General features: G+C 39.6%; 1 protein-coding gene across 1 annotated transcript in view; it reads right to left on the reverse strand.

Moving 5' to 3' along the window:
- Nucleotides 1-2,588: 2,588 nt before the first annotated feature.
- Nucleotides 2,589-26,783, reverse strand: part of IL23R (interleukin 23 receptor) — a 61,213-nt gene continuing 37,018 nt past the window's right edge. Inside the window, exons 7-10 of the mRNA XM_068966136.1 lie at nucleotides 15,252-15,341; nucleotides 12,333-12,438; nucleotides 6,878-6,968; nucleotides 2,589-3,230 (exon numbers count right to left, since the gene is read on the reverse strand). Of these exons, the coding sequence (XP_068822237.1) occupies nucleotides 2,589-3,230; nucleotides 6,878-6,968; nucleotides 12,333-12,438; nucleotides 15,252-15,341 (929 nt within the window). The remainder of the gene's footprint in view (nucleotides 3,231-6,877; nucleotides 6,969-12,332; nucleotides 12,439-15,251; nucleotides 15,342-26,783) is intronic.

Below are 26,783 nucleotides of genomic sequence, written 5' to 3' on the forward strand. Positions count from 1 at the left end.
GAATCCTGGTGGGCTATAGTGCATGGGGCCTCAAAGAGTTGGACGCAACTGAGCAACTGAGCATATTAATTCAGAACGCCTTACACAGAGTAGGGGCCTTCAATGCTTCAGTGGAAACTTGTTGAATAATTGATTCTTTGATTCTGTTGATTAAGTCTGCATGGTGATGGAGCAGTTAAGTTTTTCTCTGAGTTGGGACAATAGCAGGCACATTGCTTTGGTTGTAAGTATAGCCTCCATTTTTAGTCTGTTGGGACCAACAAGGTCAGTGGAATGGATGGAACTAGAAGCGTCTTCTCTGTGCTAAATATGATGTAGGTGTGGGAAGACACTGTACCAAGAGAAAGCAGCTCCTTCCTGCTCCAGCGGGGCAAGAAGGAGATGTCATAAAGGAGGCACCAACTGCATTGAAACAAACACAGAAGATCAAATAATGCTTCAATCCTTTAAGCTTGACAAAAGCTTTTTTGATGTGTGGCAGGTTACACTTATGCTGAAATATACTCTGAAAATATTCTTCACTTGTTAACAGATGTCTTCATCAGATTAGTAAACATCAAAGATTCATCTTGGTCTTTTGTTATCTCTATCTCAAATACTACCTGCATCTTTGCTTCATTATATTCTCCCTTTAGGTAAGAATAAAGCAAAAGCATATGATCATTTACAAGTCAAGATATTTAATATTAGCATTTTGTTAGTGATTTAAAATATACAGCTTCCTGAATGTGTAAAATATAACAAATATATACATATTTTAGGATAAATAGAATTTCACAGTAGAAGATACATTTTTTTTACACAAACAGTAATGTTCATTTTGGAGCACAATGACTTTAGTAAGTGATATAAAGTAAAATAAAGGATTGTCCAAAAAAAAAGCCAAAAAAATGAATTATGATAAATTATATGTTGGACATTAGCAGTTTTCATAAATAGAATGATGAATGACCAAATGATTTATCATCCAAAGGGATGCTTCTGAGAAGGAAAGGGCACACTGGCCACAATTAACAAAAACCAGGATAAACCAGGATATTTGGTCATCCTCCTCATGGGGACATCTAATGACAAAACTACTTTGGGTTTTGTTTTTTTCAAAAGCCAAGACAAAACACACTAGCTTGCTCAATATGCTGAACACTGGTTCTTTTTTGATTAACTGCTTTGGTACAGTAAAATTAAGGAGAAGGCAATGGCAGTCCACTCCAGTACTCTTGCCTGGAAAATCCCATAGACGGAGGAGCCTGGTAGGCAGCAGTCCATGGGGTCTCTAAGAGTCGGGCACGACTGAGCGACTTCACTTTCACTTCTCACTTTCATGCACTGGAGAAGGAAATGGCAACCCACTCCAGTGTTCTTGCCTGGAGAATCCCAAGGACGGGGGAGCCTGGTGGACTGCTGTCTATGGGGTCGCACAGGGTCAGACACAACTGAAGTGACTTAGCAGCAGCTACAGCACAGTGAAATTAAACTATTTAATCTGAATATAAATTATCATTGACAACTGTTAGAAGAGGAAGAAAAATTCAATCGGTAATCTGCTCAATTTTCAAATGGCTCTGATCATTAGAAAAAATTTCCCCTTGATGTAAAAATTAATCATAATAGAAAAGTCTGCTGGTTACCATTTCTCAGCTTAAAAATATGCATTTTGTGTTTTTAAGATTAGCCACTTCCAATGTCGACCTGGTTGGCAGAGAGCTCGCCTCCAACCCCAGCCCTTATTGGCTGTGGTCATCAGGAGTCCTGTGTTGAGAGAATTCTGAGGTCCCCTTAGGGCCAGCAGCAAGGCACGTAGTGATGTGCTAATGGTGTTTATAGGAGACATGGACTATGGGGCAGTGACAGGTGTAGCAAGTATTGCCAGCCCAGATTTGGAAACACACCTGTGTTTACAATAATTTTCTGACAGACATCCAATACAAAAGAAATAATTACACCTTGTTGATCCTGCTTCTTCTACCTCAATAAGTCTATTGCAGTGTAATTAACACATCAGCTACACAGAAGAACAACGTCATCACTCGTAACTAGAATGAAGACAACCACCTCATGATTTCCACACATCACTGTTTACAACTCTCAGTCCAAAATCAAAACAAGGAAGGTCACATTCTTAATACCTGAATAGAAAGTAATAGGAAAAAAACAACACAGTAAACATGTAATTAATTGTTCCTCTGTTTCCATCCCTTACTTGTTTTGCTGTTTATGGGCTATATTTTTATCTACTAAGTAATAAAATGAAAGTTAAACTTGTTTTTCCTCTTGTAAGCAAATAGTAATAGCTCAATTTTAAAAACTATTTTCAGCATTTATTTCATTACCATGTATTTTGCATTATTTATCCTTCATACAGAGATCTGATTAGTGCCTTGCAATGAGGAAAATTTGATATAGTTGAAACATTTTTAAAAATATAGAAGTCTTCTCTAATATTTCTGCCGCTTTTGTGGCCATGAAGTATGTTTCATCTTTGGATCTTAATTACCTAATAAAAAAAGTTGGGCAGAATTAAATTTGTGTTGAGAGAGAGAGCCCTCTTCAGATTTCAAGGCAGGTTTTGACTACACAAATCTACTTTTCTAAGAGTGAAATCGATTGAAGTGGCTTTCCAAAATATTTTGTGGAAAGTAAGAATTAATAGATGGCAACTCTTTGTTCATGCTCCCCAAACAGGAGACAAATTCATCAGGCAGCAGGGTTTGTTCTGGAATAGTTTCATTCAGTAATGCATCTTCCAGAAGCATGGCAGTTTCCCCTTCTATTGAGTTTTGCATGTCCGGAGGACTGCATTCTCCTTGATTTAAAATGAGGCTTAATTCTTCAAGAAATAGTGTGTTGCTTAGTGAATTTGTACTTGAGACAGAAAAAGCAAAATCAGGATATTTTTTAAACCTGGCATTGTTTCCCAAGTTTAAGGAATCAGCTGGTGGTTCCAGAATTGAGGAAGCTGTTTCATCATCATTCCTGAGATGGTTTCCCCCAGGGAGAAAACTTGAAATCTGGGGTTTATACCCAGTGTTGAGATCAGGAATATATACAACTGTAGTGTTGGTGAGTAGTGACTTCTCCAGGCTTTCTTTTCTCTCCAGGCATCCTGTATTGTTTTCTTTCTCATAGCCCATGGGTTTTTCTTCTGGGAGAATGATTTCTATCTCTGTAATCACCGGATCAACATATAGGACCTGTTCGCTGGAATTGTTATTCATAAATTCATTTTTTTCCTAGGAAGAAAAGACACTTTTATTTCACAAAAGACATTTAAAGTAGCAAACTGGATAAATAAGGACTAGAATTTTGCTTTCCCTCAACTTTCCTTTCCCCTTTGCTTTTCTTCATAGTGTTTCTCTTCTCATATGATTTCCTACTTTTGTTACTCTGCTCCATTCCAAAGGTTTGTTAAATTCTCCCAGGAAGGGATTGAAGGAAAGGAGTAATAAAGATAATCTATGTTGTAAGCACGTGTCTTTCTTTATGAATTTTAAAGAGAAAGAAGCCTTTTGCTTGTTAGCTTGCATATTATCTCAGTGCCTTTTAAAATTTTGGAATATTTTATAATATTATAGAGCTTTACTAGAAGAAAATACTTTGTTGCTTAAATGAAAGCCACCTGATGCGAAGAACTGACTCATTTGAAAAGACCCTGATGCTGGGAAAGATTGAAGGCAGGAGGAGAAGGGGGCAACAGAGGATGAGATGGTTGGATGGCATCATCGACTCAATGGACATGCGTTTGAGTAAACGGGAGTTGGCAATGGACAGGGAGGCCTGGCGTGCTGCAGTCCATGGGGTCGCAAAGTTTTGGACATGACTGAGCGACTGAACTGAACTGAAAAGGGTACAGAAAATCCTGTTTTGCTTCCATTTGAGAATAAAGCTGTGGTAAATGCTTTGACAATTCAGACATGTCTGTGGTGATCAGTCAGGAGGGTGGGTGAAGATAATTTTTATTTGTATAAAAGCCTGATGACTTTTCTGGTAAGAGAAGGGCTCATGGCCTTCCACCTGATGGCTGGCTTCCTGGGGCAAGTAACTCCCACCCAACACAGTTATAAAATTATAGCTGCCCACTATGGTGGAATGTTTGAGTCCCTCCAAAATTCATATGTTGATGCCCTGGGATGATATTAGGAGGTGGGACCTTTGGGAGGTAATTAGGTCATGAGAGTGGAGCCCTCATAAATAGGATTATTATTCTCATAAGAAGAGACACGAGAAAGCTGATGTCTTAGTTTGCCATCTGAGGCTATAGCAAGAAGACAGCTGTCTGTAAGAGAACTCTCACTGGAACCACATCTGCTTGTGTCTTGATCTTGGACTTCCCACTTAAGCTCCCCAGTGTGGTATTCTATTGAGTGTCCTGAACTGACTAGACTACCACTTCTTAGTCTTTTGGCAGAAAGCAAAACCTCATCTGAAGGAAATCTTAAGGTTCTTTTCTAATTCCAAGAGCTCAGGATGGGAGGGAAGCTTGGCAAAATGAAGACCTTGAATAAAGCAGAGTGAAATATCATTAAAATTTTTTCAACTCAGCCTCCCCAGGGCCTTTGCTAGGTTTGTGTTGGGAAGGGCAGACATAGAGTCATGGATCAGATGTAATCAAAGGAAGTAGATTTGCTATAGTAAACCAAGAGGAAGGAGGTTTTTTCCCCTCTTCAGGTTGGCAGCTGAATGGAGAAGTACATAGGGGTCAGACCACAATGAAGGACACAAAGCAAGGACTATTCCAGAGTGAGGACACTAAAGGAAGAGAAGAATCTGATCACAGTGAGGTCAGGGACAATTGTCTGAGCCACAGAATGGTCCCAGTTCCCCAGGATAACTAGTGGGGGAACAAGACAGAATGACTAAGTGGAATGAATATCAAGACCACAGGATTTAGCAGCTGTAGTTTACTGACTGTGTACTTGACCTTCAGCCAGTTGTTAACTATTTACTTTATTCTATGTATGGGTTCAGTTATTCCAGACCACCCCTCCATTATGTACAACATTACCTCCTTTAGAGTCAACCATGTCCACACTCTTTCCTTTAAGTATCCAGTGATAAGGATCCCTCCTCCTGCTCATGGTAGGCCTTTCCTCCTCAACCCTTCATAGTCTTGCTTGATCCCACCTCTGCCACCCCATACTAGTCTTCTCAAGCCCACCCAATTTAGTACAAATACAATTCTGAGTCCATACTGCTCTGAAGCTATTGTTATACATAGGTTGCATCAGTACCATCAGTACTGAGAGCATTTGACCATGTGTCAGCATAGCCCCTTTCTTACTTCTCTTCCAGTCTACACTCATCAAAAGATGTCTCCACATCCATCCCCATTTCTTTATCTTCTATTCACTTCTAACTGAACCCCTGGATGGACCACCAGTGACTCGCTTCTTGTCATTTTCCATAGGCACATTACACTCCTTATAAGCCCTCTACAAAGTCAGCACTGAGGACTTCTTGCTTCTTGACACTTTGCCCACCCCTCACAATGCTAATTTCTCACAGTAGTTTTCAAACCTTTAACAGTGTTTTCAACACTGGCTGTATAGTGGATTCACATGGGAAACTTCGAAGATGCTGACACCTGGCTCTCCCCACATCAGCCCTCCACCCAAAGATCCTGGCCTCCCCCCAAAGATTGTGGCCTGGGAATCAGGATTCTAAAGTGCAATCAAGGCTGAGAACTATTGCCTTAAGAACTCATCTGGGGCTCTGAAAGGAGTTGATTAGTGGGCTCACTAGATCTCCAGATAGAGCCACTTTTACTTGTTTTACAATACTTGTCTACTTCAACATCAGTTGAGCAGAGGGTCCCTAGGCTAAAAATAAATTTAAGCTTGAAAACTGTTGGCTGGCAGAATGAAGTCTGAGTTCCATGACAAGGCCTCCTGTGCCCTGATCCCACTCTGCGAGCAGTGCTTAGTCACTTCAGTCATGTCTGACGCTGTGTAACCACTCTGCATTCCCCCATTATTCCAGCCGCTCCTCACATCAAATGTTTCCACAAAGCCACACCCAGCAGGCTCTTCTCACCTCTGTACCTTTGCTCATGTAGCCTCCCTATTTTGAATGTTCTCTGTCTCTCCTGAGCAACTCCTTCCCATCTCTTAATATAGTTCCTCTACATTCTCATCAGGTTTTGCCTCATTTCTTTCACTATACTACATTGCTGCATTTCAGTGCTTAGATGATGTGTCTGTCCAATTAACTGAGTTTTGAGCCCCTTGACAGCCAGGCCAGAGAGCCAAAAAGTATAAGAGCACACATAGCAGATTCTTTCCTCTCCTTCATAACCAGCAGCTGCTCCTTCAAAACCTGCAAGATCCCCTCTTGCCTCAGGATCTTCCTAGGACAACCTTCTATTCTTTCCTGAACTGGAGACCTGGTCTACCCCTGGTGACACCATCTGCCACAGTCTCCTCACATCCATCTTCTTGAAGTCCACTGGGTCTTAGGAGCAAAGTAGTGTCTTCTTTGGGCTCCACCTGCTTCTCCAACTCATGTAAAACAGAAGCCCCTTTGTGTCTCTGAGGCTCCTTCTATTGAGATTTTATTCCCTGTCCCTTTGATCTCTGGAGACACCTACCAATTGTTTGGCCACCAAGTAGCTCTGGCACCTGGCTTACAATCTTCTTCTTCACTTTTCTCTTTTGAATAGGATTGCTTCTCTCTTCCATCTCTCTTTCCTTCCCCTAACCCATTCTCTCATCTCTCTTAAGTATTATCTGAAATATGTACAGTTTTATTTCTGCATATGTTTATACAGTTGTGCAAATATGCACACACATTTATTTATTTGAATGGAAATTCTACTTTAACTATTGGACTGTGCTCTTGGTCTCCGCTGCCATTTAGTTTGTACTTAATGGTGTTTGGTTACCTGAAGTATTTTCACAACTTTACTGTTTTCCAATTTAGGAATATCTTCATAGAGCCATTTTGGTATTAGCAATAAGATTCTTCTTTTAATTCTAAAAAACAAAAAATGACAGAATAAGTATCTTACTGGAGGACTGGTGCAGGCAATCATCTTGGAGATTAGGAAATAAACTAGAATAGAATGCATAATAAAAATTAAAATTTCCAATGCAGGAACTAAGATTTCCATCTCTTTAAAACTTATATGGGAAGTTGATTCAGTATCTTTTCAGATTTTCCTCTTCTCCATATTTTCCTCTACTCCAAGGAGTCGGAACATTCCAAAGCACTCACGCTAGATTCAAGATAAGCGGGAGAACCACCCAGGAAGTGAAACTATACACGCGTTAAATATGGCAAAGCATTATAAGTGGAGATGTTCGTGTGGAAAAGTTTGTAAAACTTAAGGGATAAATGTAAAACTTTCCAAGGGGAGCATAACCATAAAGAAATATTAAAGAAGAGAATGTCATATAAGAAAACTATAATATTTGAGCTCCTCTAATTGTAATGATTCTAAATAAAGTTGACAGAGAGTGGTAGCCACAAACTTTCCTTATGTGGTCAGAGTAGGAGCATTGTATGGCACGGAGAAAATACCAGTTTTTACTTCACTTGTGTACTTATTAAGTATCTCTGGGGTTGTGTGACAGAAGGAAGAGGGAGAAGCCATAAACACTCCACTTTTCCTCCAAAGCTACCCCTTGGCACTGCCACTGTAGTGAAAGCACTTTCTACATTTATGTAAACGTTGCTTTGAGCAAAGAGGTTGTTTTGGGAGTTTAGCTTGGGCTTAGAAGAGACTACAGTGAGCTCTGGCACATGTTAACAATGCACCACACAAATCAGGCTTGCTTATCTGCTTATGCAGCTTCTGTAAGAACTTCAACTAATTAACAATCAAAATGGCTGCACAGACTCTGCTAGCTCAACTTGACCTTGAACTGTAGCATAAAGTAGTTTCTTTACATATATTTATACGTTTTATGGTTCAGTTTCCTTTACTGTTTCATATTCCTTTAGCATACCTAAAATTAGAACAAATTGGTAAGTTCATGATACTGTAGAAAAGTTTTTATACAGCATGCTGATACAGTGAGAAAAAAAATTCATTCAATATCACGGTAATCCAAGTCCATGCCCCAACGAGTAATGCTGCAGAAGCTGAAGTTGAATAGTTCTATGAAGACCTACAAGACCTTTTAGAACTAACACCCCTAAAAGATATCCTTTTCATTATAGGGGACTGGAATGCAAAAGTAAGAAGCCAAGAAACACCTGGAGTAACAGGCAAATTTGGCCTTGCAGTACAGAATGAAGCAGGGAAAAGACTAATAGCATTCTGCCAAGAGAATGCACTGGTCAGAGCAAACACCCTTTTCCAACAACACAAGAGAAGACTCTACACATGGACATCACCAGATGGTCAACACCAAAATCAGATTGATTATATTCTTTGCAGCCAATGATGGAGAAGCTCTATACAGTCAGCAAAAACAAGACCAGGAGCAGACTGTGGCTCAGATCATGAACTCCTTATTGCCAAATTCAGACTGAAATTGAAGAAAGTGGGGAAAACCATTAGACCGTTCAGGTATGACCTAAATCAAATCCATTATGACTATACAGTAGAAGTGAGAAATAGATTTAAGGGACTAGATCTGTTAGATAGAGTGCCTGATGAACTATGGATGGAGGTTCAAGACATTGTACAGGAGACAGGAATCAAGACCATCCCCAAGAAAAAGAAATGCAAAAAAGTAAAATGGATGTCTGAGGAGGCTTTACAAATAGCTATGAAAAGAAGAGAAGTGAAAAGCAAAGGAGAAATGGAAAGATATTCCCATTTGAATGCACAGTTCCAAAGAATAGCAAGGAGAGATTTAAAAAAAAGCCTTCCTCAGCGACCATTGCAAAGAAATAGAGGAAAACAATAGAATGGGAAAGACTAGAGATCTCTTCAAGAAAATTAGAGATGCCAAGGGAACATTTCATGCAAAGATGGGCACAATAAAGGACAGAAATGGTAGGGACCTAAGAAAAGCAGAAGATATTAAAAAGAGGTGGCACAAATACAAAGAAGAACTGTACAAAAAAGACCTTCACGACCCAGATAATCATGATGGCATGATCACTCACACTCACCTAGAGCCAGACATCCTGGAATGTGAAGTCAAGTGGGCCTTAGGAAGCATCACTATGAAGAAAGCCAGTGGAGGTGATGGAATTTCAGTTGAGCTATTTCAAATCCTAAAAGATGATACTGTGAAAGTGCTGCACTCAATATGTAAGCAATATTGGGAAACTCAGCAGTGGCCACAGGACTGGAAAAGGTCAGTTTTCATTCCAATCCCAAAGAAAGGCAATGCCAAAGAATGCTCAAATTACCACACAATTGCACTCATCTCACACGCTAGTAAAGTAATGCTCAAAATTCACCAAGCCAGGGTTCAGTGATACACGAACCGTGAAATTCCAGATGTTTAAACAGGATCTAGAAAAGGCAGAGGAACCAGAGATCAAATTGCCAACATCTGCTGGATCATCGAAAAAGCAAGAGAGTTCCAGAAAAACATCTATTTCTGCTTTATTGACTATGCGAAAGCCGTTGACTGTGTGGATCACAATAAACTGTGGAAAATTCTGAAAGAGATGGGAATACCAGACTACCTTACCTGCCTCTTGAAAAAAGCTGTATGCAGGTCAGGAAGCAACAGTTAGAACTGGACATGGAACAACAGACTGGTTCCAAATAGGAAAAGGAGTATATCAAGGCTAAATATTGTCACCCTGCTTATTTAACTTATATGCAGAGTACATCATGAGAAATGCTGGGCTGGAGGAAGCACAAGCTGGAATCAAGATTGCCAGGAGAAATATCAAAAACCCCAGATATGAGATGGCTGGATGGCATCACCAGCTAGATGGATATGAGTTTGAGTGAACTCCGGGAGTTGGTGATGGACAGGGAGGCCTGGCGTGCTGCAATTCTTGTGGTCACAAAGAGTCAGACACAACTGAGTGACTGAACTGATGCAGATGACACCACTCTTATGGCAGAAAGTAAAGAGGAACTAAAGAGCCTCTTGATGAAAGTGAAAGAGGAGAGTGAAAAAGTTGGCTTAAAGCTCAACATTCAGAAAACTAAGATCATGGCATCCGGTCCCATCACTTCATGGCAAATAGATGGGGAAACAGTGGAAACAGTGGCTGACTTTATTTTGAGGGGCTTCAAAATCACTGCAGATGGTGATTGCAGCCATGAAATTAAAAGACACTTACTCCTTGGAAGAAAAGTTATGACCAACCTAGACAGCATATTAAAAAGCAGAGACATTACTTTGTCCACAAAGTCCATCTAGTCAAGGCTATGGTTTTTCCGTTAGTCATGTATGGATGTGAGAGTTGGACTGTGAAGAAAGCTGAGCGCCAAAGAACTGATGTTTTTGAACTGTGATGTTGGAGAAGACTCTTGAGAGTCCCTTGGACTGCAAGGAGATCCAACGAGTCCATCCTAAAGGAAATCAGTCCTGGGTGTTCATTGGAAGGACTGATGTTAAAGCTGAAACTCCAATACTTTGGCCACCTGATGCGAAGAGCTGACTCATTTGAAAAGACCTTGATGCTGGGAAAGATTGAAGGCAGGAGGAGAAGGGGATGACAGAGGATGAGATGGTTGGATGGCGTCACTGACTCAATGGACATGAGTTTGATAAACTCCGGAAGTTGGTGATGGACAGGAAGGCCTGGCATCTGCAGTCCATGGGGTTGCAAAGAGTTGGACACGACTAAGTGACTGAACTGAACTGAAATGAACTGAAGGAAAATGGGCAATGGGGCTGCTAAAACACTAACACAATTGGTTCAAAGTGATGAATTCAGACACTGCCACACTTCTCTTCAGACTGATTCAGGGGATTTATTTGGGTAGAACCTGAAGCACCTCAGATATGCAGATGACACCACCCTTGAGGCAGAAAGTGAAGAGGAACTACAAAGCCTTTTGATGAAAGTGAAAGAGGAGAGTGAAAAAATTGGCTTAAAGCTCAACATTCAGAAAACGAAGATCATGGCATCTGGTCCCATCACTTCATGGGAAATACATGGGGAAACAGTGGAAACAGTGTCAGACTTTGTTTTTTTGGGGCTCCAAAATCACTGTAGGTGGTGACTGCAGCCATGAAATTAAAAGATGCTTACTCCTTGGAAGAAAAGTTATGACCAACCTAGATAGCATATTCAAAAGCAGAAACATTACTTTGCCACAAAGGTTCATCTAGTCTAGGCTATGGTTTTTCCAGTGGTCATGTATGGATGTGAGAGTTAGACTGTGATAAAAGCTGAGCGCTGAAGAATTGATGCTTTTGAACTGTGGTGTTGCAGAAGACTCTTGAGAGTCCCTTGGACTGCAAGGAGATTCAACCAGTACATTCTGAAGGAGATCAGCTCTGGGATTTCTTTGGAAGGAATGATGCTAAAGCTGAAACTCCAGTACTTTGGCCACCTCATGCAAAGAGTTGACTCACTGGAAAAGACTCTGATGCTGGGAGGGATTGGGGGTAGGAGGAGAAGTGGACGACAGAGGATGAGATGGCTGGATGGCATCACTGACTCAATGGACGTGAGTTTGAGTGAACTCCAGGAGTTGGTGATGGACAGGGAGGCCTGGTGTGCTGCAATTCATGGGGTCACAAGGAATCGGACATGACTGTGGCACAGCAGACAGACTTGAGGCACATTGAGAAGACTGCATAGGGAGAGAAAGAACATGGGCTTAGATATCAGCTGCCTCTGGACTCCTGGCTTAGTGTTTGGTGACCTTGGTTTGAGCACTTAACCTCTCTACACCTCATCTAAATCATCTGTAAAATAGGTCACTCAGCTTTTCTGGCAGTATCGTTGCAAGGATTAAATGAATGACATTTGTAAAGAGTTTGGTATGGATAGATTCCCTGATGCTCAGTTGGTAAAGAATCCACCTGCAATGCAGGGGGCCCCAGTCTGATTCCTGGGTGCCAAAGATCCCCTGTAGAAGGGATAGGCTACCCACTCCAGTATTCTCGGTTTTCTTTTGTGGCTCAGCTGGTAAAGAACCTGCCTGCAATGCAGAAGACCTGTGTTTGATCCGTGGGTTGGGAAGATCCCCTGAAGAAGGGAAAGGCTACCCACTCCAATATTCTGGCCTGGAGAATTTCATGGACTGTATAGTCCTTGGGGTCCCAAAGTGTTGGACACAACTGAGCGACTTTCACTTTCACTTTTTGGCATGGATGCATACTCATTAAATACTGTTCCTTTTATTTTGCCTTTTTCTCAAAAAGTGTTGATGAATTTTTAAAATAAATCACATAGTTGACTCTATTTTGATGGTACAAATATATGGTCTAAATGAGAAAACAAATTCAACAAAAACCTACCCAGTTCGAAGCGATCTGTTAAATATCCCAAACAAAGATAGAACTGACAGCATAACAGCAAAGAAGACCATTCCCAATAAAAGTCCAATGTCTTGTTTCCCGTTGTCTGAAAGGAAAGAAAAATAATTTTAGCTATAATTTCCATCTTGGCTACCTGATGTGAAGAACTGACTTATTGGAAAAGACCCTGATGTTGGGAAAGATTGAAGGCAGGCGGAGAAGTGTGTGACAGAGGATAAGATGGTTGGATGGCATCATTGACTCAATAGACATGATTTTGAGCAGACTTCTGGAGATGGTGAGGGACAAGGAGGCCTGGAATGCTGCAGTCCACGGGGTTACAAAGAATCGGACATGACTGAACAACAACATGTGATACCAGAATCACTGTTCTCTCTTTCTGTACCAAGTGAAGGTCATTAATCTCAACGGAAACAGGAAGAAGAAATAAAATTAACCTTCACCTTGGGCTGTAAAGTGACTGCCATTCCAAACTGCACAACAATATCTTTTGTTTGAGAAGATTGGGTTCCATGGATCTGAGGTGAGTGGGTTTCTGAGGTCAGTGAGTCTCTGGCAAATGTGGTCAGTGTTAGACATTTTGTAATGAGCTTGTGCTTGCATATTTTATATGTAAAAAAGTGTAGTGATGAACCTCATTTGGTTTGCCTGACACAAGTGAGAATTCCCAATTGCTTGTGACAGAGGCTAAAGCTGGCCACAATCACAACTGAGGGGTTTTTTTGGTTTGTTTAACCTTTTGTACAAGACCGAAGTTATGTACAGTTTGTCACCATTCTTCAAAATTTATTGTGCATGAATTTCTTCCTGCTGAAAAAGGGGACTCTACTTAGAGCAATATATAAGAGAGAAATTCAAATTGTCTTATATTTTGCACTGATATTTTATTTTAGAAACAATGCTTCTTTTGAACTTTGAAGTAGGATTAATCACCTGAAATATTTAAATAAATAATATATTCAACATGTATTACCTGCCAGGCCCATCACATTTTCTCCCTGCTGCTGCTGCTGCTAAGTGACTTCAGTCATGTCCAACCCTATGTGACCCCATAGCCAGCAATCCACCAGGCTCCCCCATCCCTGGGATTCTTCAGGCAAGAACACTGGAGTGGGTTGCCATTTCCCTCTCCAATGCACGAAAGTGAAAAAAGGTGAAAGTGAAGTCGCTCAGTCACGTCCGACTTTTAGCGACTGCATGGACTGCAGCCTACCAGGCTCCTCTGTCCATGGGATTTTCCAGACAAGAGTGCTGGAGTGGGTTGCCATTGCCTTCTCTGCATTTTCCCCCTAGTACATGAAAAACCCTATTTTCTGTTTTCAAATGTAGACTGTAATTGAGACATGATTTGTCATATGGGAGTTGTATCTAAGCCATGCTGTGTATTGTCTCCTTCCATCCTCCTTCTTCCTTTTGACAAATGTTTATCAGATACTTACTACATGACAGGCACTGAATTGGCCCTACTCTAGTTATTTCCCAGCTGCACCTAACATACACTTGGGGGTCTCCAGGCTGTCCAGCCCCTCTCTTAAAGCCATCTGGTAGGCTGGGGTCAATGTGGCTTAGTTCACTCCTAGTCTCTGTGGGGTATGGAGTTAGTGTTTTCCTAGGACTAAAATACTGCTGCTGAGAATTTCAAGCCACTAATGGGAGGACTGACTGCCAGACATTAGAGCCTAGAAGATGATGGAGAATCCCTAAGTTAACATGGGATCAGGTAAAGGAGTGTGAGGAGTAGAGCAGAGTGACCAAAAGTACAAGCCGAGATACCCGGGTTCCAATTAGATACTGCCATTTATCAGCTCTGTAACCTCAGAGCATAAATAATGAACTTGCCAAAGCTCAAGTTTCCTCTTCTGTGAAATGATGTCTACCTAATAGAGCATCCATGAGTTCCTAGCCTCCACAGTTCCCACAGCAATACCAAGGTGCTGGTCTGTGTAGGCATCTGTAATTAGGGATCTTTTCTGAACCTAAGCACTTGGCTCATAATTGATTCACACAATACAAAATTTAGAGTACCCTTACATTGCTTCATTTTCATAACGCTTACTGCCACCTTACTTTGCTTGTTTTGTTTGTTGTCTACCTCCTCCCAACACACATTCATCTATCTAGAAAAGAAACTTCATGAAGACGGGCTTTGTTCATTTTTTTCACTGCCGATTCCCCAATACTCAAAATAGTGACTGGCACATAGAATATGTGCCTGGCAACACAGAATATTTTTTTAATAAATAAATAAAAGTCCAAAGAACATCAATATCACCTGCAAAAGTTTTTATACTGTTCCTGCCATATTTCTGTGCAAGGAAATAAATGCTCCACAACCTGATCTCATATCTTTTTATGCCTAAAACATTTTGGTGTGCTCATCAATGGAAAATACCTAGTCATACTAACAAATAAAGTGGGAGCTGGTTTGTGTAAGAGAAGGAGCACAATAGACGTTAGGATTTGGAAAATCGGATTTGAATTTCAGTCCAAACAAGTTCCTCAATGTCTCTGAGTTCCAGTTTTCCCATCTGTAAAATAGACTCATAACACTTACCTCAAGAAGTTATTTTGAAGATTGAAAAAGATGAAGTACATGAAACTTTTAGCACAAGGTAAACACTTAAATAATGATATTTTTAGGAAGAATTTTTGAGGTCTTGAGCCCCAGTACCAATTGAAATGAACATGTTTCTAACCCAGAGCAAAAGCCGGCAGAATCTACTTAAAACACACCTTAAAATCAATTTTAAGCAGATTTTTGTTGGTTATTTTCCTATGTAAATCATGTGGCATATCTTACTCTCAAGAACTTATGTTTAACATGTGATTTTTCAATATGGAGCATTCAAATGAATGATTGCTAAGACTACTCAACAAACCTAAGCAGGATTTTCTTACCAGAAGTAAGGTGTTTTTTAAAGATGGAAGCAATTAGAAGTCCAGAATTCTGAGTATCATGTTGGAATGATTTCATTGTGACCTGAGGAACTTAAACAAAAAAAAAATAGTGTAAGCTTTTCATTCTTTGCACTCAGGTTACCCAGTTTCCTAAGAGAGTTTCTTTACTTGTTTGGAGATGAATAAAGTAAACCACTAACTTTAATAGACTGGAAAGATGGAGTAAAAGCCTTCTAGTATGTGTATCTTTTCTTCTTTTCATTAAATTGGATAAATCCCAAAGGAGGAAACATTCAAAGGACGATAAAAACTACCTGGAGTTTGTAAGACTTCAAGATGTGTCCACTAATTTTATGAGACTTCTAGGCAACAAATACCAAGGAGCTTTATTTCATTCACTGACCCAGAAGAAAATGCCCAACCGGTCTCTACTTGATTCCTTCCAATAGGTGATGCAATAAGGTTCAGGTTTCCTTAAGCGCCTCCAAGATGTGACACTTTTGCCTTTGCATAATCTTCAAGATGCTGTTGGCAAACAACATCTTGGCTCCATATAAGAAACCCAGTTTTGATTAGCAGACACTTTGAAGTTATAACATAAGGGTGGAATGCCATTAATGACTTCCCTCTGCTCCTTCCCCGCTGCCAAGGATCCTGGCCAGCCCTGTCTACTCATAAAGGCTCTCAGAACATTGCTAATGAAAGCTTCTGACCAGGGTGGGGTCATCTAGCTTCCTTGACAGCTAACTCATTTTCAGTCTGAACTCAAGAGTCCTGGAGCTTCCTCATCCACCTCCTCCCTCCTGATAATTAAAAGCTTCCAGAGGTGATTTCAAGGACACGATTCTCCCAGTTGATGGAAGATGTTCCTGAAAGTGGTTCTAAGCTCTGGATCCCCAAGAGGGCCTCAAATCCTGTGTATTCAGTCATTCTGATTTTAGTGTTCAAATTCTTCTTTCAAAAGAATTACAGTGGGGGTCAGGGAGAGATCACAACTTGAGATGTCCTTAACTGCTACAGGGATACCACAGGCTTTTATAACAAGCTATGTGGCTGGGGCAACTCTTTTTGACAAAAATATCACAGAGTTCCAATAAAAAGGTCCCTATGGGTCTTTGGAAATGATTATAAAAGGCTGATCTGGTTGTAAACACAGGCTCAACTGAAGAGGAGTTTTCTAAGACCCATGGGTAGGGAATTTTAGGAGATGAAAACATCAGAAAAGCCAAAAGTTCTTTCTTGTGTTTTTATCTCGCTTCTCCCCAGCAAGAGGGAAATGTTTCACTCTGAACTGTGCATGCTGCATGCTCAGTCGCTTCCGTCGTGTCTGACTCTGTGCGACCCTATGGACTGTAGTCCGCCAGGCTCCTCTGTCCATGGGATTCTCCAGGCAAGAATACTGGAGTGGATTGATGTGTCCTCCTCCAGGTGATCTTCCCAACCCAGGGATCGAACTATCGTCTTTTTATGTCTCCTGCATCGGCAGGTGGGTTCTTTACCACTAGTGCCTCTTGGGAAGCCCTACTCTGAATTGTGACAAATCAGAAACTCTTTTTGGCTCCTCAGTGCTTCTGTAAATCTCTTTTTTTCCCCTGAGTGTGTGGTTCCATCACCAATGGCCAACAGCCAATATTATTCATCTAGTTAAAAAAAAAAATTACATTAAAATGTAATACAACTTTTAGTTTGGCAGAATCATAGGTTTATAGCATATGTTGCTGGATTATTTTCATTTTTATTATTTTTGAATTAGCATTTTATTTAAAAATAATATATAATGTTGCTAGCTTTTAAACACAGGTTAATATAATTCTGTTGCATAAACTACAGGTGGTTATTTGGCAATGAAACATAAGTTATTAATTTGAATCACCTAAAAATAATTTTTATATCTTACTAGGGCTTTATTAGCCCTAATAGAGAAGAAACATAATCTTCCTTTAGAGTCTTTTGTTATCATAATTTCGAACTGACCAGGTTAGAGTAATGAAGCCATTTAAAAACTGTGCTTAATTGTGAGAAGGTAATTTCATAAAGAATCATGTATCTGAAGTAAAACAATTATAAGCAAAATTGTCAGAGAAGTAATCAAGTCAATGATAAAATTTTTAAGCATGGGACTAAAATGAAGTCATATAGACTATATATTCTTCACAGCATACTGCCACCAAGTGGCTAGGTCATTTCTTTTAAAATCACACTTAATATTTTTCATTATAAAAGCAATAACTGTAAAAAGAGAAAATAATTTTAAAAGAAAAATAAAAGAGAAGGGGGAAAAAAAAGCCCTAACCCTTAATCCAGCTTCCATGACTAAAAACATTGTTTATATCAACTCTGATGATCAGTGTATTGCCTAAAACGCTGGAAAAAAATCTCACGGTATTTTTGTTATTTGTTTAATGTCTGTGGTATTGTCTGTAAAGAGACAATTCTGTCTCTGCAGCAGAACATTAAATTATGGTTATTACTCTCACAGCACATATTTGAGTATACTCAGAAACCCCAAATCATTTCTAATTTGGTAAAAATTTTTATATAATTTATACACACTGACATTGGACACTAGAGCTAGTCTTAACAGAAGGGAACGTGTTTATAGGGAGTTGAGAATTTTTTTTTTTAAGATGTAGTTTCTTATTCTTGGACAAAACTAGAAGCATAACTGCATTCTTTGGCCCACTGAAAGAATGGGCCAAAGTTAATTTAATTTAATCAGATCTACTCAAAAGGAATTAACTTTTGCAATAATGTATTCCATCTGTGCCTTACGGATAATGTCAAACCAGTCTCCTCAGCCTTTTCCTCCACGTCTACCATGGGGCAAAATGTGTTTTGTTATTCTTTTAAAGTGATGATTTATTGAGTACTAATTACATTCCAGATAATGCACTAGACTTTACATGCTTTCTCTCATTTAATCCTTACAACAACCCAATCAGGTAGATAATACTATTGTTCTCATTTAAAGACGAGGCAACAAAGGCATAATAAGGATAAATGACATGTCCAAAGTCACCTAGACAGAGATCCAAGAGTAAAAATTCCTACCTGGTTCTGGCATGTGATTTATGCTGGTCGCTGGCCCCATTAATTAACAATCTCACTTTCTATCAGGATGGCTGCAGGTGGGGCAGCTCAGCCAGCCCAGCAAGCAGAGTTCCCCTGCTGAGACTTAGCCATTGTCCCTAGGGGCTGACCAGTGTGTTAGAGCTGCCTGGCCTTGTAGGGCTCAGGACCCACCTGAAAGGCCTATGGTTGGACTAACCCACTGAGCGCTGATTCTTAGACTCTTCCAGCCTAGAGTTATTTTCTTCTGAACACCAACTATTTTATTCAAGCTACGGTGGCTCAGAAAGTAAAGAATCTGCCTGCAATGCAGGAGACCCAGGTTTAATTCTTGAGTCAGGAAGATCCCCTGGAGAAGGGAATGGCCTCCAGTATTCTTGCCTAGAGAATTCCATGGACTGGGGAGCCTGGAGGCCTACAGTCCACGTGGTTGCAAAGAGTCAGACACGACTGAACAAGTAACAAACACACATGGTAACTACAGGATGCTTGAAAAACATAGGAGAGTATGAAAAAGAAAATACAATTTTGTATTTGTTCAAAAACTAGAAATAATCATTTTTTAAATATATTTGTTAACAGTCTTCGGTGTATATCTATGCCCTAGTGGAGATTATGCTCTTTACTAAATGTTGTATCTGGGTTTTTTTATTCAATAATACACCATGAACATTGAAAAGTTTTATTAAAACTTGTTCACAATCATCATACTACTGGCAATTAAATATTTCATCATGTTTATACTGTGTTTATTCTATCACTCTCCCATTGAGAAACTGTGTATCTTGGTGATTTCAAATAACAGCTTTGGATTTAGATGAAACTTCAAATCCTGGCTCCATCACCTGGAGTTGCATGGCCCTGGGCAAATTTCTTAACTGCTTTGTGACTCAGTTTCTTCATTTGTCAAGTTGGATAGTAATAATAATGCTTCATTGTGAGGTTTGATGAGATAGTTCATGCAAAGTGCTTAGTACCATGGCTTATACAAATTAAAGCTTAGTAAGCATTAGCTATTGCTATTATTGGACTTATAGATTGTTTCCAAATTCTTATTTTATAATTAGCTTTTAAATAAATTTTGTGCATCAGACTTCTTTTCATGTCTCTACTTATTTCCTAAGGCTAGATTTCTATAACTGGAATTGTTAGGCCAAAGGGCGTAGATATTTTTAAGGCACCTTTATTTTTGTCCTTGCCAGTTTTGGTGTTAGAGCCACACTAACCAAGACCTGCATCTTAGAGCTTTGACCAGAGCTGACACAGGGCCCTTTCTATACCTTTCCTTCCGAAGTTTCTAGGTATTTTAGAAAGAGAAGTCATACTAAAGGTGTGTTTTTCAAGTTAGTGAAGGTTTTTTTCCTGTCTTGTTTGTCTTAAACATGAGCATCTCCTTGTGATTTCTTTATTTTTATTCTCCTTATTCTAATAATCTCAACTGTTTCACAGCATTTACCTGCTATCGTCCTAGGCCAGATTAGTTTTATGGTTGGAATTCAACATTATTTGGGCCAAGGGTGAAGATTTTACTATAGTCCATGTCAGATGGCAAAGCAAAAGACAGTAGGCAGAACTATCAAATAGTCACCAGAAGCCCTGGGCAGAGAAAAGGATACGTCAGAATAAACTCTACCACGCCTTGAAAAACAAGTCGAACAATGAATCATTTCATGAGTTACCATGTTATCCTCGTATATTAAGGATAGGAGGTCTTGCCTAGACATATTCAAGGGATTATTGTCATGCTTATATTCCTTACAGTTGAGGGAGAAAAAGGTAAGAAATCTGGGTATGGCGGTCATATCATTAAAGAGAAAGAATAAGAGAAGGAAAAGTTAAAAAAATGGCAGCCACCTAGACATTTTCTTGAGTGACATGGATCTCACAGAGGTGAGGATCTGATATCAAAGTGTAGCAAACTCTATGCACAAGCATGGGCAGCTTCCAATTTTACCTAGTGGTTCAGGATTCTTCAAAGGTGCAACCTGGCTATCAAGCCCAGCATGTACCTGTTCCTTAGTCTGAACAGTCTAGTGGACATTTGCCATTTTTCAGTTGCCCAGCTGCAGGACCCACTTCTTTGTGGGCATCCTAGAGGAGGTAGGAGGCAGGTAGGGTTTCCCACTGTGGTAGCCTCAGTGGAACAGAGAAACCCTCTCCCTACCCCATCCCACCCCCTCCCCAGCCAGCAAGTAGCTGCAAGCAGATGACCTAAGCCTCACTCATCAGCCCCACTCACACATGGCTCCAGAAAATTACTTAGAATCCAATGTAGATGCAATAGCTATATCCAGAGTCTGGTAACAGCAGCACCAGTGGAGTATCTGGGGCACAGGGAAGCAGTGGCAGAGAGCACAGTGCCAGGCGCAGAGTCCTCACAAGATCTTCCCTGGCTAAGATTTTGGCTGTGCTTCTGGCTGCCCCCATCCCTTGGATCCTATCTGTGACCATTTTACCAGCCTTTCTACTATTTTCCAGCTGTTGTTCCAATAATTAATTCCTTTTCTGCTTCAGAAAACCAGATTTTATTTCTTTTGCTTACACCCAATCACCATGAAAAATTCTGTAGTGGGTAAACATTGCAATTTTTGGTAGTGGGTGGTTAGGTGAGGAGACATGGTAGGACAAATATTGACCATGCAAAGATGTCCATGCTCTAATCCCTGGAATTTGTGGATAGATTACCTTATATGGCAAAAGGGATTTGAGATGGGGAGATTATCCTATATTCAGGAGTGAAATTTCAAGGGTCTTTATAAGGAGACAGGAGGATCAGAGTCTGAGAAAGAGATTGGCAGATGCTATGCTTCTGATTTTGAAGATGAAAAATGGGGCTGCAAGCCAAGAAATGCAGACAGCCTCTAGAATCTGGAAAATGCATGAAACTGACTCTGAGAACCTTCAGAAGGAGCATAGTCCTGCCAATACCTTGGTTTTGGTGCAGTGATGCTTATTTTGGATTGCTCACCTCCAAAACTGCTAGAAAACACATTTGTATTGTTTTAAGTTACTGAATTTATTCTAACTTCTAATAGAAGTGATAGGAAACTATCACAGGAGATTACGACTTCCTCATGGAAAAGCATAATCTTTATTCTCTATTATTTGATTGCAGACCTCAGAGAGATTGTGAAACTCTTATGAATTGTTCTTTATTCTACAAAACCCTGGTGGTTTACTAAGGACAGGACCCAAAGAAGATTAAATAAATCCAGATGAAGTATTTCAAAATCATAAGTATTTCAAAGAACATTGTGTATATACGTTTAACCCAGCTTAGTAACCACAAACCTACAAATTTATAATCCATCTTAATATGAATGAATCAGAAATCTCTTAATTACAAATAACAAAATTTTTGCAAAGTACACTCTGTGTGCCACTTCTAATTTGCATTATATTTATTATCACCTATATTTGGTTCCATTGATATAACATTTGTTTTTTTCTTTTTGAGCCACTAAAATCCTGAAAAATTAATGAGAATCTTTGAGTCACTGGTAATACAACCATGGTATTTTGTGAGAACAAAGAACAATGTGGTTTAATATCTTGCTTATACTTGCCTTCCTCTGGAGAACCTCCAGGAAAAAAAAAAAAAAAGACTATGATTTCTCTGGGAAACTTTTCTACTGCAAGTTGTAATTCAACCAAGTTAATTAGTCATTGTGAAATGTAACTGCCCTTCCCTCAGGCCTCTAACTTGTCATTAAAGGGGTTAGAAGGCCTGTAACTTTTCCTCATGACAAAAGGACCTGTATTACAACAGAACTGAAAAACATTCCTGCCTAGAAGTCCTCTTCTCACAGTTTTTCACATCAGTAGGAGTGAAATTAGGAAATTCATGTTCATATTTTCAGTGTAAGTTTTCTGTGACAACAATCTTTTCCCTTTTGGTGCTATTTCTGCACTGCTTAATGACTCCAAGAATTGTTGCAGTGAATATCCAGGTTGGTGGTCTAGAAGCTCCAATTTTAGCAGCCCCTGGAAATTTTCAGTGCCTCTGCTGAAACCTCATATCCAGAGGCAGAGAGGGTCTAGGCTGAGGGGACAATTTGGAACGTGATGGTTCACTGGAGCCATGGGCCCTTCATCCTATACTTCTTGAGATCCTGGGGTGCTCAGGGACTGAGGAAGTGGTGGGCAGGAGGAAAAGGAGGCAGAGGTGGAACCAGATAATACTAGAGAGAATGGCCTGAGATTCTCATGTACCCACCCTTTTTTGCCCCCCAAAACCATGTTACTAAGGCAATGGCTTAGGCAATCAGTTCTGACCCTCTTTGACCACACACTTCTCCCTCTAAAAGGGTGTGTCCAACCTCCAGAACACACTGCAGAAATACCACTTGATAGATGCTGCAGAAATACCACTTGATAGATGCTGAGGAATTGTATTTTTAACTGGTACCCAAGCATTTCTAATGCAGATGGTCCTCTGCGAAGCACTGCTTCCAAGACATTTTACTGAACCAAGTTCCAGCTGGAAAAACACACTGTGAATTTCCCTGTGGTGTCTTGTCTTGGGCAAGGTCACCTTTTCCACCTGTATTTTGTCCTTGTCTCTGACTGCCCTATCCCATCCCAAGGTTCCTATGGATTCATTCTCATCACTTTAACACAAACCTGCTTCCACATCTGGTATTCATGCCAAAGTGGAAACAGTTGATAGCATCTTATGGTTCCCTCTTCTCTCATGTGTTTGCATTTCATAACAAACATTAAAAGAAGCTCCGTTGGCATATTAGCTAATGTGTAGAGGAGGATTTCGTTAGGTGATCCAGAGGAGGCTAACAAGGGACCCTCTGAGGTCTTTTAGGAAGGAGACCAGCAGAACTACAGGGTAAGTGCTGGAATCCTGCAGCCTGATTCATGCCCAGGTCTACCATTCACCAGCTTTATAATGTTCAGCAAACTTCTTAACCTCCTTGAGCCTCATCCTCCTCTGTACAATTGGAATAACAGTTTTATAGGGCTGCAGTGATGAGTAAAATTCTTATCACAGTGCCCAACACATAATAAGCATCCAATAAATGTTAGCTGTATTATTTATTATCCTGAAGTCACCTGGATTCAGCCACTGAATTAGCCTCTTGTTATTATACCAGGATAGAAACATAGTAGTCTCTAATACAGGGAAATTTGTCCCATAAAGTCTGAAAGTATATTCTGAGGTTGATTTATTTTTTCTTTTTTAGTCCCCTCTTATCATTATCCATGGTTTTGCTTTCCTCAGTCTGTTACCCTGGTCAGCTGGATCCAAAACTATTAAAAGGAAAATTCCAGAAATAAAGAATTTCTAAATTTTAAACTGTGCACCATTCTGAGTAGCATGATGAAATCTTGCATTGTCCAGCTCCACCCTACCCTGGATATGAATGATCCACGAATTGGGCCTGTCAGTCACTTAGTAGCCATCGTGGTTATCAAAACAACTTTTCTGCATTATGGTGCTTATCTTCAGGTGACTCTTATCTTACATAATAAGGGCCCAAAGAACAAGCATAGTGATGCTGGAAATTTGGATATGCTGAAGAGAAGCTGTAAAGTGCTTCCTTTAAGTGAAAAGATGAAAACTCTCAATAAGGAAAGAAAAATAGTTCTACGCCAAGCTGTATGGTAAGAATAAATCTTCTGTCCTTTAAATTATGAAGAAGTAAAAAGAAATTTATGCTAGTTTTGCTATCATACCTCAAACTGCAAAAGTTACAGCCAGAGTGTGTGCTGAGTGCTTAGTTAAGATGCAAAAGGCATTGAATTTGCACAATAAGTATTTTGAAATCGAGAAAGAAACTACATTCACACAATGTATATTATGTGTATATTGCTATAGTTCTATTTTATTGCTAGTTATTGTTGTTAATCTCTTGCTGTGCCTAATTTAGAAATTAAACTTTATGTTTTATTTACAGGAGAAAAACATAGTATATATAAGGTTCAGCACTATCCGTGGATTCAGGCCTCCATTGGGGGTCTTGGAATATATTCCCCACCCATATGGTTGGGGGGGCTACTGTGTAAGGCTTTGTTTTCCATTGAAGTCTAAATACTCTAAGGATGAAAAAGCGAGTATGTCATTTAACCCTTATTATAATTTGGTTATACTATAAAATGATTTAAGTTGGTTTCTTTTGGAGACCAGGTTTTTAGAAGCCAAGGAAAGGCACTATCCAAGGGAAAGTGATACAGAAGAATACTAGGGTCTGCAGGAAAGCCATACCTACGTCACGATTTGTCCTGCGGTGCCATCTGCGCAAAATTTTGAAAACGCATTGTTACAAGGATGAATCTATTTAGTGGTACACAAATAAGAATTTTAGAGCACCAAAACAGGAAATTCTTCCATGAAGGGAGGATTACTGCCTGGACTGTGTTTCTTCATACTTGATCTTAGCCAAAAGGCCAAAAAGTGATGTTTCTTCATAAATAAATAAATTACCAGGAAAGTTTGGCCCCAAACCCCACTACTAAGCGAGTTAATTAAAGTATTACAGAAACTATCTTTTTATTTTTCCCATTATGAAGCAATTCAGACTTTGGTGGTGAGGCTTAATTCTTACTGCTTTGATTTATTGTTTGTTTATAATGCTGTGTGCTTTTGGTTAGACTTTTGCTTTGTCTGTCTTCTTTAGGATTAAGGGATCTTTGTCTCCTTCACTGACTGAAGTTATGCAAGTACCTAGCAAGTGCCTGATGTGCAGTATAGGACAAATGAACATTTCATGAACAGCTTAAATGAATGACTGTTTTCATGGATACCTTTTTTAAAAAGCAATTGATATTAAAGATTTACTAAAAAGCAATTTGGCAACTTGCATTAAGCATCTTAAAATATGCTCAACTCTTGATCCAATAAGACCTAAAGGCAGAAGGAGAATTTATATGCAAAGCTATTCAAAGAAGTTTATTGATAAAGGAAAAATGCAATAACCTAGATATTGTTTAACTAGAGAAATGATTGAATTATATTACATCCATAAACTGAAGTGCACCCATTAAATAGGTTTTTTAAACTCAACAAGGTAGATTAAATAAGAAAATCAGGATATAAAACAGGACTTATACCACAGCACCAACCATTTAAAAAATATGTGTATGGGAAAAAACTAGTATTAAATCCATTAAAATGTAAACAATACTTATTTCTAGGTTGCATATTATAATAGATTTGCATTGCTTCTACAAATAGAAAAAAAGAGATAATTTTTCAAAATGATTTTATGCTAGCACTTTCCCTAACACATTTTTCCTGTATCTTGTTTAATGTGTCTTAGAAAGGAATTTGTACCAAGAGAATAGTTTACAGTTCCTCTTAGCTAACATGTTAGTCCTGGACAGATGCAAGTTTTCAGAGATATTTAATTTCAGCTGGCATTTTTGCCTCTTGAGTGATTATTTTTCCTTTAGGAAATAAAGACTTTAAATTTAGAATTGTAGGGTAGCTGTGACGTCCCCATTCTTTCTGTGTGTAGCTTACAACCTTTACTTTTAAAGGAGAACATCTGTGGTTTGTGGTCCTATACAGTTGACCATCGGTATCCGTGGAGGATTAGTTCCAGGACCCTCTTTGGATACCAAACTCAGGGAAAGCTTGAGTCCATTAACTAAAATGGAGTTTGTATTTGCCCTTAACCCATGCACATCCTTCCATATACTTTAAATCATCTCTAGAATACTTAAAATACCCAATACAATAAAATGCTATGTAAATAGTTGTAAATACAATGTAAATGCTATGGAAGTAGTTGCTGCTGTTGTTATCAGTTTCTCAGTCGTTGGGACCCCATGGACTGCAGCATGCCAGGCTTCCCTGTCCTTCACCATCTCCCGCAGTTTACTCAAACTCATGTCCATTGAGTCAGTGATGCCATCCAACCATCTCATCCTGTGTCTTCCCCTTCTCCTCCTGCCTTCAATCTTTCCCAGCATCAGAGTCTTTTTTAAGGAGTCAGCATCAGATGGTCAAAATATTGGCGCTTCAGCATCAGTCCTTCCAATGAACATTTAGGATTGATTGCCTTTAGGATATCAATGACTGTTTTGATCTCCTTGCAGTCCAAGGGACTCTCAAGAGTCTTCTCCAACACCACAGTTCAAAAGCATCAGTTCTTCAGCATTCATTCTTCTTCATGGCCCAAGTCTCAAGTCCATATGTGACTGCTGGAAAAACCATAGCTTTGACTATACGGACCTTTGTTGGCAACGTAAAGTCTCTACTTTTTAATATGCTGTCTAGGTTTTTCATTCCTTTCTTCCAAGGAAGTAGTTGCTGGTGTGAGGCAAATTGGTTTTGTTTTTCAAATTTTCTGGAATTTTTTTTCCAAATATTTTCTGCCCTTCGTTGGTTAAATCCATGAAGGTGGAACCCATGCATGTGAAGAGCTGACTGTACTTGGAGGATATTTCTGTAAGTTGTTCCACTTCGAGGTACAATTGACCCCTAACACAAGGGTTGGGGTGCTGACC

This window comes from Capricornis sumatraensis, chromosome 2, assembly GCF_032405125.1.
Source record: "Capricornis sumatraensis isolate serow.1 chromosome 2, serow.2, whole genome shotgun sequence".
Classification (NCBI taxonomy): Eukaryota; Metazoa; Chordata; class Mammalia; order Artiodactyla; family Bovidae; genus Capricornis; species Capricornis sumatraensis.